This window comes from Moschus berezovskii, chromosome 11 (genome assembly GCF_049115385.1).
Source record: "Moschus berezovskii isolate FMDL1 chromosome 11, NW_MosBer_1.0, whole genome shotgun sequence".
NCBI classification, from domain to species: domain Eukaryota; kingdom Metazoa; phylum Chordata; class Mammalia; order Artiodactyla; family Moschidae; genus Moschus; species Moschus berezovskii.
In genome coordinates this window covers 38,070,577-38,082,629 of record NC_142470.1, presented here as the reverse complement: position 1 = coordinate 38,082,629, position 12,053 = coordinate 38,070,577, and the positions used below count along the sequence as shown (strand labels likewise).

At 52.4% G+C, this 12,053-nt stretch overlaps 1 protein-coding gene across 1 annotated transcript in view; it reads left to right on the top strand.

The window, feature by feature from the left end:
- GALNT14 (polypeptide N-acetylgalactosaminyltransferase 14) overlaps nt 1-12,053 on the top strand; it is a 217,041-nt gene that overhangs the window by 175,615 nt on the left and 29,373 nt on the right. The window contains exons 7-9 of the mRNA XM_055399652.2: nt 6,993-7,080; nt 7,804-7,888; nt 10,231-10,334. Coding sequence (XP_055255627.1) covers nt 6,993-7,080; nt 7,804-7,888; nt 10,231-10,334 — 277 coding nt within the window. The remainder of the gene's footprint in view (nt 1-6,992; nt 7,081-7,803; nt 7,889-10,230; nt 10,335-12,053) is intronic.

The following is a 12,053-nucleotide window of genomic DNA, read 5'->3' as shown; positions in this document are numbered from 1 at the left end:
TTTAGATGCCCGTGTCTGTGACTGGCATTCATGCTGCTCGTTTTCCTCCCGTGTTACTGACTCTGCAGCCGCTCTGTGAAGTGGGAAGCCAGGTATTTTTGTACATATCCGTTTCACAGATGAGGGTACAGCTTCAGGGACAATGGTATACCTTGGACCGATACTCCCTAGCTGGTGCCACCAGCCCTGAGGCCTTCAGTGTCGCCGCAGCAGCGTCTCCTTTGTGCTTTGTGCTGTGGTTATTTCCCTCCTCGCTCTTCGAGGTGGCTCCTGGACTCCTACCTACACAATGACAGTGTCAGGCAATGGAAGAACTGAGGCACGTGAACTGCTCAGGATACGAAGAAATCCTTTCCCGCTTTGTCCATCCAATGAGAGAACCCAGCTGGGTATACAGAGTTCTCACGCATGAGCCTGGATGTTACAACCCAGCCCGTGGCCACTTTCCCTAAAGCTGGGAGGGCCCATACACATGTGTGATGGTGAAGAGGTCTGGATGGAGATGCGGTGGGTTATGAGTAGACCAGTCTGTTGAGGGGCCTCTCCAGGCACTGGAGGCCCCCCCAAGCTCCCCTCCCTTGGGCTCCGTCTATAAAGGCAGCCAGCCTCCTGGTCTGACGCTTTTACAAAGTCGGGCTGTTCTCTCTAGCTGACTGTGCCCGTGTCTAGTGCTTCATCTCCCACCAAGTCCTTTCTGTCCCTGGATGCCCTTCGCTTCCTTTTCACAGCCCCTTGTTCTCCAGGGCCTCATCCATGTCTCCTCTCCTCCAGGAAGCCTTTTCTCACTGCATGGCCAGCTAGGATCACTCCCAGAAAGAATTGTCCATTTGGCCCCACAGTTTCCTTTTCTGGGTTTAGCTCTCTGTCTCTTCTAACAGATTGCAAACCCAAAGAGGGCACCAGTCACCTCCTGGTGATCCTAGAGTAAGGTGCTCAGTGTTTGGAATGAGAATAAGAAACTAGATGCAGTGGGAAGTGATACCCTTGGAATAGGAGGAAAATGTGCTTGCTTCCTGACTATAAATTAACAGGTATTTATTGAACACTTGTTTTGGGCAGGGTTTTGAGGAAGAATTGGGGATGGACCACATAAAAGGAATCCACATCCTGCTTAAGTTCCCCAATCCAAAAGCTCTTCAAACCATGTTGTTTAGGGTTGTTATGGAGACTTCTTTACGTAGTTGAGCTCAGTCTCTCCTCTCCTTGGGGGTGGAAAGAGGGGAGGTCAATGGGGAAAGAAATGTGAGAGAGCTGGGGGTGGGGCTGAAGTTTCCAGCCCCTTAATCACAGGGTTGGTTCCTCTAGAAACCAGCCTCCGTCTTCGGAGAGTTGCCTCATTAGTATAAACTTAGATATAATGAAAGAGGCTCATTATGAGAAGAAAAGATGTTCCTGTCACCCCAAGTTAAAGTGAAAGTGTTAGCTGCTCAGTCATGTCCGACTCTTTGCGACCCCATGAACTGTAGCTTCTGTCTGGATTTCTGTAGCTTGCTGAAATTCCTCAGGCAAGAATACTGAGGGGGTTGCCATTCCCTTCTCCAGGGGATATTCCCAACCCAGGGATCAAATCCAGGTCTCTTGCAGGCAGATTCTTTAGCTTCTGAGCCACCAGGGAAGCCCCTCCTGTCACCCCAATTAGTCAGGTACTTCCAAGAGTTTTAAGAGGAAGAAAGGCTAAATATATTTCTTATTATATCACAGCGCAGTGTATATTGCATTTTATTTATCCACTTGTCTACTAACGGGCATTTGGGTTGTTTCTGCCTTCTCACTATTGTGAATAATGCTGCTGCAAACATTCATGGACAAGTTTCCCCCTGAATACCTCCTTTCAGTTCTTTGGGGAACATACCAAGGAGTGGAATTCCTGGGTTGTTGGTGATTCAGTGTGGGATCTGTAGGGACCTCCAAGCTGATGTGTCCCTGCAGGATGCCGTCCTCAGGCAGCCTTAATGAACCTGGAGGCCCTTCCCTTCCCTGTGGCTCTGAGTCCACCTCAGAAGCCCTCTTTGAAAAATGCCCTCTTGTGCATCCCTGGCCAGCTTCACCTGCACAGCAGTCCTCCTGTAGCAATCATACAGCCCCAAGAGTGAGCTCAGTTCCCAGGGCCAAGCTCCCAGTCCCCATCGCTGTCTGACCTAACGCTTTCATAGTGGAGGATTGCTCAGACAAACCCTGACTGTGGTCCTGCCCTGCCCCTACAGACCCCGACTCTTGATGATGAAACGGTTCTGCTGAGACATCACTTTCTGGATGGGGAGTGTGGGTGTGTGTCAGTCTCTGTTTCCATGACTTTGGATGCGTCTCATCTCAGAGTAAGACATGATTTGATCTTGTGAGTGCAAGTGGGAATTTTCAGCTGTAATTGGGCTTTGGAATTTTCGAAAATAGAGATAAGAAAGAGGCTGGGCTTGAGCTGTCAGAAGCTGTCCTCAGCTGGTGTTTTCCACATGGAAAATCTCCTTGATTTCCCTTCCTTCCCTTCAATTACTTGATGATACTTGAAGCAAGCACCACGTTGTTGGGTTTCTTTAAACAGAGTTTTCTTCCATCTTCTCCTTATCTACATATTCCTTTAGTAGGAAAAAAAAGATTTTAAGAAATTTCCATCCCAATAGCATTTGGCAAGTTGATATAAATAATGGCTTACATAAGCTTCAAAGCCCTTTCCCATGCTTTCCTCTCTTGTTTCTTCCAAAAGCCCTGTGAGGAAGGCAGGGTAGTTTTGCAAATTATAGATTGTTTTTGCTTCATAGATGAAGAAGCAGAGCTCCTCAGAGTATGCTGCTTTGCTTTAAGGTCAAATGTATTCTGCACGGCAGAACCAGAATAGGAACCCAGGTCTCTGGCCCTGCTCCTGCTCCCCGATCCCTCCCTCCAGGCTAACAGAGACCCCACACTATCATCCTCTGCTCTCCAGGCACCGCCTTCCCCAGACAGCAAGATCTTAATCATCTTTGTGCCAACCACAGTCCCTAACTCATAGCTGGTACTCCAGTAATGCTGGTGGATGCAATGAGTAAACAGTCATCTCTGGAAGTCTCTTGACAGCCCATTCACAACGTGGTTTTAATTATGGTGGAGAAAGAAGAGACATAACTGGAGGGGTGATTGATGGCCATCGGCTCTCAGTGCGGGTGGGGGGTAGGCTTGTATTTGTGTGGGGGAGAGGACAGGGCCTTGTTCTGGATCTGTCAGGCATTCCACCAGATGCTGCTGGAGCTTACCCGTGGACCTAGCCTAGAAGATACAGCCACCTGAGCACACACGTGGGAGCCTGCGGGGATCTGGGCATATTTATGGAGCATACATCCATCTCTGGAGAAGGCAGTGGCACCCAACTGCAGTACTCTTGCCTAGAAAATCCCTGTAGGCTACAGTCCATGGGGTCGCTAAGAGTCAGACACGACTGAGCAACTTCACTTTCACTTTTCACTTTCATGCATTGGAGAAGGAAATGGCAACCCACTCCAGTGTTCTTGCCTGGAGAATCCCAGGGACGGGTGAGCCTGGTGGGCTGCCGTCTATGGGGTCACACAGAGTCAGACACGACTGAAGCGACTTAGCAGCAGCAGCAGCAACAGCAGCAGCATCCATCTCTAAGCCTACAGAAGGCGAGGCCATGTTGCTCAGCCATAATTGGCCCACCTGCTCTGTCTCCAGCCACTGACAGTGTCCTCAGAGGGAGTCCATAGCTGCCCTCTTTCACCCAGTAGCAACTGAACACCTGCTGCCCAGCAGGCTCTGGACTGGGGGGTGGGCAGGGGCTGCTGAGGAATGCAAAAATGGAGCAGATGAGACCCCCAAGGTCATTCAAGAAGCTTGTGTCCTGGCTTTAAGAGGTCATGTCTAACATCCCCTGCAGCCCTCTTGGCTCCACACATCACTTAGCCCCAAACATCCCTCTCTGCCTAACTGGCCCTCCACTGTGTCTGAACCAAGAAGCTGCCACAGCTAAGTTGTGATGGGAATAATAGAAGGGTAGAAATGCTCCAAGAGAGCTTCTCGGGTGGCGCTGGTGGTAAAGAACCTCCTGCCGATGCAGGAGATGTAAGAGATGCACGTTTGATCTCTGGGTTGGGAAGATTCCCTGAAGGTGGGCCTGGTGGCTTACTCCAGTCTTCTCGCCTGGAGAACCCCGTGGACAGAGGAACCTGACAGGTTACGGTTTACAGGGTCACAAAGAGTCGGACGTGACTGAAGCAACTTAGCATGCACGCATGCAGAAACCCTCAGAACACATAGGAGAGTACCCAAGAGCCTGTTGTAGCCCTAGAGGCTGTGCCCATGTGTGGCTTCTGGGGAAGTCTGTGTCCAGAGTAAGCAACCAGCATTTTATTTTGCATTTCACTTTCCAAATATTGAGGAGAAAGTTAAAAACAAAACAGGATTTCAGTTTGGGGTTTCTAAGACCACCCTCATGTTCAACAATTCACTAGATATGCCTGGTTACTATGTATTACCACAAAAGGATATGGATTAAAATCAGCAGCAGGAAAAGGTGCATGGGGAGAGTTCCGGGCATGATCATCCTAGAGCTGGTGTGTGGGCAGCACTTGCTTCCTGCTGCCAGGACGTGCGGCAGCATGTGTGGAGAACTGCCAAACAGGGAAGCCCACCTCAGCCTTGGGGTCCAGGGTTTTTATTGGAGGTCAGCCATGTAGACATGACTGATCACTGCCACAGTCTCCATGCCCCTCCAGAGGTTAAACTGAGTTGGTACCACATGGCCCAAGGCTCTCACCACAAATCTCCTTGTCAGCGGAGTCTAATATAGCCCAGGGCTCCCAGGTGAACAGAGACACTTATAAGCAGAACAAGTCAAGGGCTTAGAAGATACCTCTCAGGGGTTGGGCAAGGGCTAAGCATATCTTTAGGTCAGTCCTTTGCTGCACAAGGGCCTACCTAAGGATTCGGTGAAGCTGCAGAGGCCAAACTCAGCAGACAAAGGCAAAAAGAGGACTTTGTCAGACCCACAGAAGAAAGTCAGTCTCTGAACTTCTGAGAACATTTCAGATTTCAAGTCAGGAGTCGGGTGTGCCTCTGTGTAGGTGGTGTGGATGGGGGTGGCTGTGTGTGCATGCAGTGTGTATACACACCTGGACACATGAGGGCAGTGGCCCCAGAGCACTGTGGCAGCCAGTCAGAGACGGCATTGACTGTGCTGGAAGCATCTGTGCACATCCCAGAGGGGGAAGCAATGCACTGAAAATGAGCATTTCCTTCCACGGGAGCCAGTTGGCGTCAAAGGCACCTGTCACTGTCGGAATGAGTCCTGTATGGAGACTGAGGCCAGATTAAGTCTGTGAGCGTCAAGGCAGGTACTCAGTGATTCTGAGCTTAAAGTAAGAAGACAGCCTCATTTAGGGGAGAGATTGAACCAGGAAATTAAATTGCTGCAAGAGAAACAGAAGTGCCTGCCCATGCTGACCAGGACAGGGAGGGGCAGAGGACTGGAAAAGTGGTACTGCCTGGCTGGTCCAGGCCTGTTGGCTCTTCCCAGCTCCTGGACTCTCATTCATCCTGCCCTTGGGGCCCAGTTTCCCCTCCTTCACATCAGTATAGGAGTGTTCACCCAGCAGTAAGGAACATTTTAAAAATACATGTAATGCCTTGATGGCCCCTGAAAACTGACAGATTTGTCTTGCAGATTTTGAAACTATCCCTTTGCTGACTTTGATGCTTATCAGCAGGGTAGCCTGGGGGAAGGAGCAAGTGATGAGGCTGGAAAGCTAGATTGTTGTTTAGTTGCTAAATTGTGTTCGACTCTTTTGTAACCCCATGGACTGTAGCCCGCCAGGCTCCTCTGTCCATGGGATTTCCCAGGCAAGAATACTGGAGTGCGTTGCCATTTCCTTCTCCAGGGGATCTTCCAGACCCAGAGATTGAACCCGCATCTCCTACAGTGTGGCAGGTGGATTCTTTACCACTGAGCTACCTGGGAAACTCAGTGGAAACTAGATACAGGCCTGTTATTGATGGTCTTGGATGCTGGGCTAAGGAGTTTGAACCTTATTTTCAAGGCAGTTCAGGTTTTTAGCTGTTGAGCCGCAGAGTGAGATTTGAAAGTCAACTGTGTCAGCCACCTGTAGAATGACAGGGAAAGGGGTGAGGGGGGAGGGGAGGGTCAGGAGTTCGTTGCCATTGCCTTGTACTCCAGGGGTGAGGGGATAAGAGAGAGCTTCCATTCAGAAGAGCGGTTTTAGAGTTACAGTCAGCAGGGTTGATCCAGTTGGTTTGCAGAGGTGGGGCTTCTTAAGTTAGTGCTGGAGAGGAAGGGGGCCATGTTGACAGAAGTAGGGAACCAAGGGAAGGAACGTGTATGGGGAGGCCGGTGAAGGCACCACTGCGGTGCTTTGCGAATCCGCACGGAGGGGCGGCTGGTGTACTGGATCTGCTTGAGTCAGGAAGTGAGGAGCAAAGTCGGGGCTGAAGTTACAGATTCGAGTATCACAGGTGACAAGTGAAGTTAAGAATCTCTGGAGATGCTATTCTCAACCTGCGCATGAACCATAGGCATAGAAGGTTAAGTACTGGGAAATTCCCACTGTGAGGGGAGCTGTTGAGGTCACCTTCCCAGCTGACTATGTCCACTGCCTCCTGAGAGCTCCGGGACACTGAAGGACTTCCTGGGCCCCCTTCTTCCTGATGTCCCTTTCCTCAGCGAGCAGCATACTCCAGCCAGCCTCCCCGTGTCCCCACCATGCCTAGATGGCTATGAGAAGGCTCCCAGGAGTAAAGGAAAAGCTCTTAGCATTGTAGGCATTGTGGAGAGGTCACAGTGTCTGATGGCCCACTTTATACACGAGAAATGTTGAAATGCAGAGAGGAAAGTGCTTGGTCAAGGCCCTGAAACCCTTCTCCAGGCCTCCCTTTTGTAACCCCATGGACTGTAGCCCGCCAGGCTCCTCTGTCCATGGGGAGGCAGGCCTCCCCATCCCAGGCCTGCCTCCCCGATGCCGCCATCTGAGTGCGGGCCTTCTGTTTTCCAGGACTACACACGGGTGGTGTGCCCCGTGATTGATATCATTCACCTGGACACCTTCAACTACATTGAGTCAGCCTCGGAGCTCAGAGGGGGTGAGTGGGGCCAGCCAGTGCCCTCGCCCAGGAGGACTTTTTTCTCCTAGTCATTACTGTCATGGAACAGAGAGGAAAGGCCTCCTAATGGTTTTTCTGGAGCCTCCAGCCCTGCATCCTGTAATGTCAGTAGCTGCAGGGTGGCCCTGACCACGGGCACTGTGCATGGAAGGATCGGAGAGGGGGCAGGTCACCCCAGGGCCTGAGGATGGGAGGGAAGCAGGGCCCCCCTCCACACCGCCCTGTGGGGCCTGCGTTGTTCTGACACGTCAGCACTGGGTGCCTCTCTCTCCTTGAGGCCCACCACAGCTGTGCCCAGAGCTAAGCGCTGACTCCCAAAGACCGATTTGGGGTGATTCAACCCCTCACAGACCTCCTGCTTACACCCCCCACTCCCAAGACTCATGGCCAAGGGCCGCACTCTGGAATTGCCCATCATGTCCCCCTTGGGTACCACTCTTGGGGTATCTCAACTCCCACTCTGTATCCTCTGCCCTTCTTCCCTAAGTCCACCCAGCAGAGAAGGCTCAGAGAGGCAGGAGGGGCTGGAGAAAGAGAAGAAGCAGTGGAAGGGAAATCAGGCAGCTCTGTTGCCAACCAGCCTGGGTGAGACCTCTTATCCCAGGACCACCTGGGAAACTGGATATGTTCATGAGCCCGAATGAGCAAGCTTTGCAGGTACATCAGAGAGACGGAGTCAACCATGTGGATGCTGTGTTTCAGGGTTTGACTGGAGCCTGCACTTCCAATGGGAGCAGCTCACACCAGAGCAGAAGGCTCGACGCCTGGACCCCACTGAGCCCATTAGGTGAGTCAGGGCAAGGGTGGAGTGGGAAGATTCATTACCACTTGGCCCTTCCCTCTGTCACGTGCTATAGGGAAGCTGTCTACAGGAGAGGCTCAAAAGATTGGCCAGTAACCAAGAGGACCTTTTGCCAGGCCAGCGCCACTTTTGCCCTTATTTTAGGAGGTTTCTGTCCTTGTGGAGATTTCTGCTGGAGGGATGGGGGCTGGTGCAGACCTGTGCTGAGGACTGGCTCAGCATCGTTCACATCTGCCAGGATGTACTTACGTGCATGTGTGCGAAGTTGCTCAATCGTGTCCGACTCTTTGCCACCCCATGGACTATAGCCTGCTAGACTTCTCTGTCCAAGGAATTCTCCAGGCAGGAATACTGGAGTGGGTTGTCATTCCCTTCTCCAGGGGATCTTTCCAACCCAAGCATCAAACCTGGGTCATCCGCATTGCAGGAGGATTCTTTACCATCTGAGCCACCAGGGAAGCCCTTTCAATGAACTGACTTAAGTCAAATAGAGGCCTAATGGGCAGTGAAGGACTGAGTGGTGACAGACAGACGGTGGAGACGGGGAGAACCCTGCAGTAGAACCTCTGACGCAGGGACCAGCCGGGCCCCTCCTCCCTCCTCCAGCCTTCACGGTCTGGAGTGACGCCGAGAGGGAGATGGGAGCTACGTGGCACACCGATAGTGCCCTTGTTCCTCGAGGGAGAGCAGAACCATCTGATCACCCTGAGGGCCATGCAGCCCAGCAGTGCCTCGGTTACTCGCCACACTCCCAGAGTCACCTGATGCAGCAGTAGGCCGAGGCAAGGACAGGGAGGCTCTGGTTTCCCTTCTCTGTCCCAGGGGTGGGGTTCTCAGGGCTGGTTCTCTTCCTGTGGGAATATCTCTGCTCATCAGAGGACAAGTGTTTCCAGTTGTCAGAGGACAGTAGGACGTCATGGCATCGGGAGACCGAGCTTCTGACCTGCTCCGTATCAACTGACTGTTTGATGTAAAGCTCCCTTCTGTGGACCCGCTGAATGAGGGGCCTAGTACCAGGGGCTCGCCCTCCACCCCCACCCCAGACACCCCTCCTTGTGCTCATTGGGGTGTTTGACTGGATGCTGCAGCTCTTTCCTTTCCAGGTAGCTTCTTTGGAAGCTTCTCTCAGCAGTCAAGGAGTGGGGAGGGGCCCCCCAGGAAAGGGAATGAAGGTGAAGGCTGCTGCAGCAGAGCCCCACAGGCTGCGGGGCTTAAACCATAGAAATGTGCTGTCTTGAGTTCTGGAGACCAGAGTCCAAGTTTGAGGTGTCGGCAGTGTAACTTCCTCCTGAGGGCTGTGCGGGACCCCGTCCTGGGCTTGCAGAGGGACCCTTTCTCTCTGTGCATCACCCGCCTGGCCAGGGGTCTCCGTGTCCTTGGGTCACCTGGGCCTGTGTTGAAGGTCAGGGAGATGGGCAGCAGGTCACTCCTTTGGGGGAAGACCCTCACCTCATCTTCTTTCTGTGCATGTCTGTCTCTGCGACTGAGTATCTCCTTTTATAAGGACCCCGGTCCTGTTGGATTGGGACCAGCCCCATGACCTCATTTTAGCTTTATCACCTCTCTGAAGACCTTTTCTCCAAATAAGGTCACATTTGGAGGTGTTGGGGGTTGCGTCTGTGCTAAGTCACTCCAGTCATGTCCGACTCTTTGTGACCCCATGGACTGTAGCCCACCAGGCTCCTCTGTCCATGGGATTCTCCAGGCAAGAATACTGGAGTGGGTTGCCATGCTTTCCTCCAGGGGTTCAAGGGGATCTTCCTGACCCAGGGATTGAACCTGCATCTCCTGCATTGGCAGGCGAGTTCTTTACCACTTTCACTACCTGGGAAGCCCACTGGGGGTTAAGACCCCAGCACATTTTTCAGGGCATATAATTCAGTCTGTAGCAGGGCGGGGAAGGGGTGGGAGGGGAGAGGGACCAGTCTCACGAAATAGATGTGCCATTCACAGTGCTGCCCCAGCTCCTCTTCTGTGCCTGGTCAGTGGCCCGCAGTCCCTGCCCTCTGTTGTGGGGCTCCCAGGAGAGCCCCGCTGGGCAGGGCCTGTGAAAGAGGCAGGGAAGGCTGGACTTCTGAGCAAATTCCGAAACTCCCCACAGGAGGTGTGCAGATGAGTGAATTAGCCTGTTTGCAGGGTCAGTAGATTTACAGTCAATGGGAAAAGTCCCAGAGTGTTTGGGGTAAGTGGACCATGTGTGGGTCTTTCTGATGAGGAGCAGAAACGGAAAGAATATGGCCTCAATGTCAGGACCGAAATGGCAGAAGAACATGACAGTGGTCCCCCTCCCTTGACTGACCCTCTCTCTTTTCCTTCCAACTGCACAGGACTCCCATCATAGCTGGAGGGCTCTTTGTGATGGACAAATCCTGGTTCTACTACCTGGGGAAATACGACACGGACATGGACATCTGGGGCGGGGAGAACTTCGGTGAGTCACTGGTTCTGCATTTTGGGGCCTGGCCAGGGGTCTTTGTGTCCTTGGGTCACCTGGGCCTGTGTTGAAGGTCAGGGAGATGGGCAGCAGGTCACTCCTTTGGGGGAAGACCATGTGGGGCATCAGAGGAGTGGTTGCTGGAAGTGGGGAGGAAGGAGATTGTTTTTCCATGGGGCCACATGGATGCTGAGGACCAGGGAAACATGCCCAGGGGAGAAGTTGAGATGCAAAAGCCAGAAAGACCAAGGAAGAGCACCAAGTCTGAGGGCGGGTTGGGAGTAGACCTGAGCTAGGAGTGCTGAACTTTGGAAATTTAGAGTTGGAAGGAGACTGGGGATAAAAGTATGAGGAAGATTGAAAGCACCGCCACTAACATCTGGATCACATCTGTTGGCTGCTCTAGGGGTATAGTCTGGGTTAATGAGGAGGGTCTGAATATTCACTGGACAGACTGATGCTGAAGCTGAAGCTCCAATACTTTGGCCATCTGATGTGAAGAGCCAACACATTGGAAAAGACCCTGATGCTGGGAAAGATTGAGGGTGAGAAGGCGACAGAGGATGAGATGGTTGGCATCACTTACTCGATGGACATGAGTTTGAGCAAGCTCCAGGGGATAGTGAAGGACAGGGAAGCCTGACGTGCTGCAGTACAGGGGGTCGGAAAGAGTCGGACAGGACTGAGCGACTGAACAGTAAGAACTGGGTGACTGCTACAGAAGCTCTGGAGGCAACTTGCTCTTACCGTTTCTTGCAAAGTGATGCAAAGTGAAGGGGATGGAGGGGCTGGGTTCTAGGCTCTAGAACTGTGCGAACAGATGGCCAGTTGTGGCCACAGTGGCATAGGGCTGCCATATACAGATACAGGGGAAAGTAGTCAGAGACCCGTTCCGTCTTGCTGATGACACTGACTGACCCTCCAGTTTCCTCATGTGTTAGAAGTGTAACACATGATGCTTGGGAGTTGTTGTGGAAATCCATGCAGGTCAGTCTGTAAAAGCTCCGGGCACCATATGGATACAGTCTGTGTTAGTTACTGTCCCTTCCCTCCAGCAGGTGAGACCTAAGAGATGGCCAGTATGTAAGCTGTACAAGGCAGGGACTTGGTCTGTTTGTTCTTGGCGAGCTCCATACGGTGCCCTCCGCGAAGGAGGTTTCAGTAACTATTTGATGAACAAACCAGAGGAGAGGAAGAGGAAGAGTCTGGGATGTCAGGACCCCTTCCGCCTCTCTGGACACCGGGGAGCCGGTTTGGCACAGTCACCCCCCGGGCAGTGGTGCGAGCCAGGAGAATGATCCATGGGGCTCATCCTGGCATTGAGCGGTAATGCCATGCATTGTCCTCTGCCATTGTTTTCTCCTGTCCCTGCCTCCAGGCTGCTTTATGGCTTTCTTCCTCAGTCACCAAGAGTTATTTCCTGGAAATTTATCGCTGTTGGCCTGACCAACGGCATCTGTTTTCCCAAACTGGGCCGTGTAGAGAAATCCATCAGAAAAATCCGTCTCCTGCCATATGGGGGCCAGATTGGAAATTCCGCAAACAAAGCAGAAAACCCCAGCTCCTACAAACCAAATATCCTGCCTGGGACTCAGTCCTGGGATCCCATGAGGGCCTTTGAAGTGGAGTTTGAGGTGGGATCTCCCTGCGCCAGCCCAGGAGAACTTGGAGCCAGCTACGCCCTTGGTGTTTGTCCTCAACGGGGACGAGATCTCT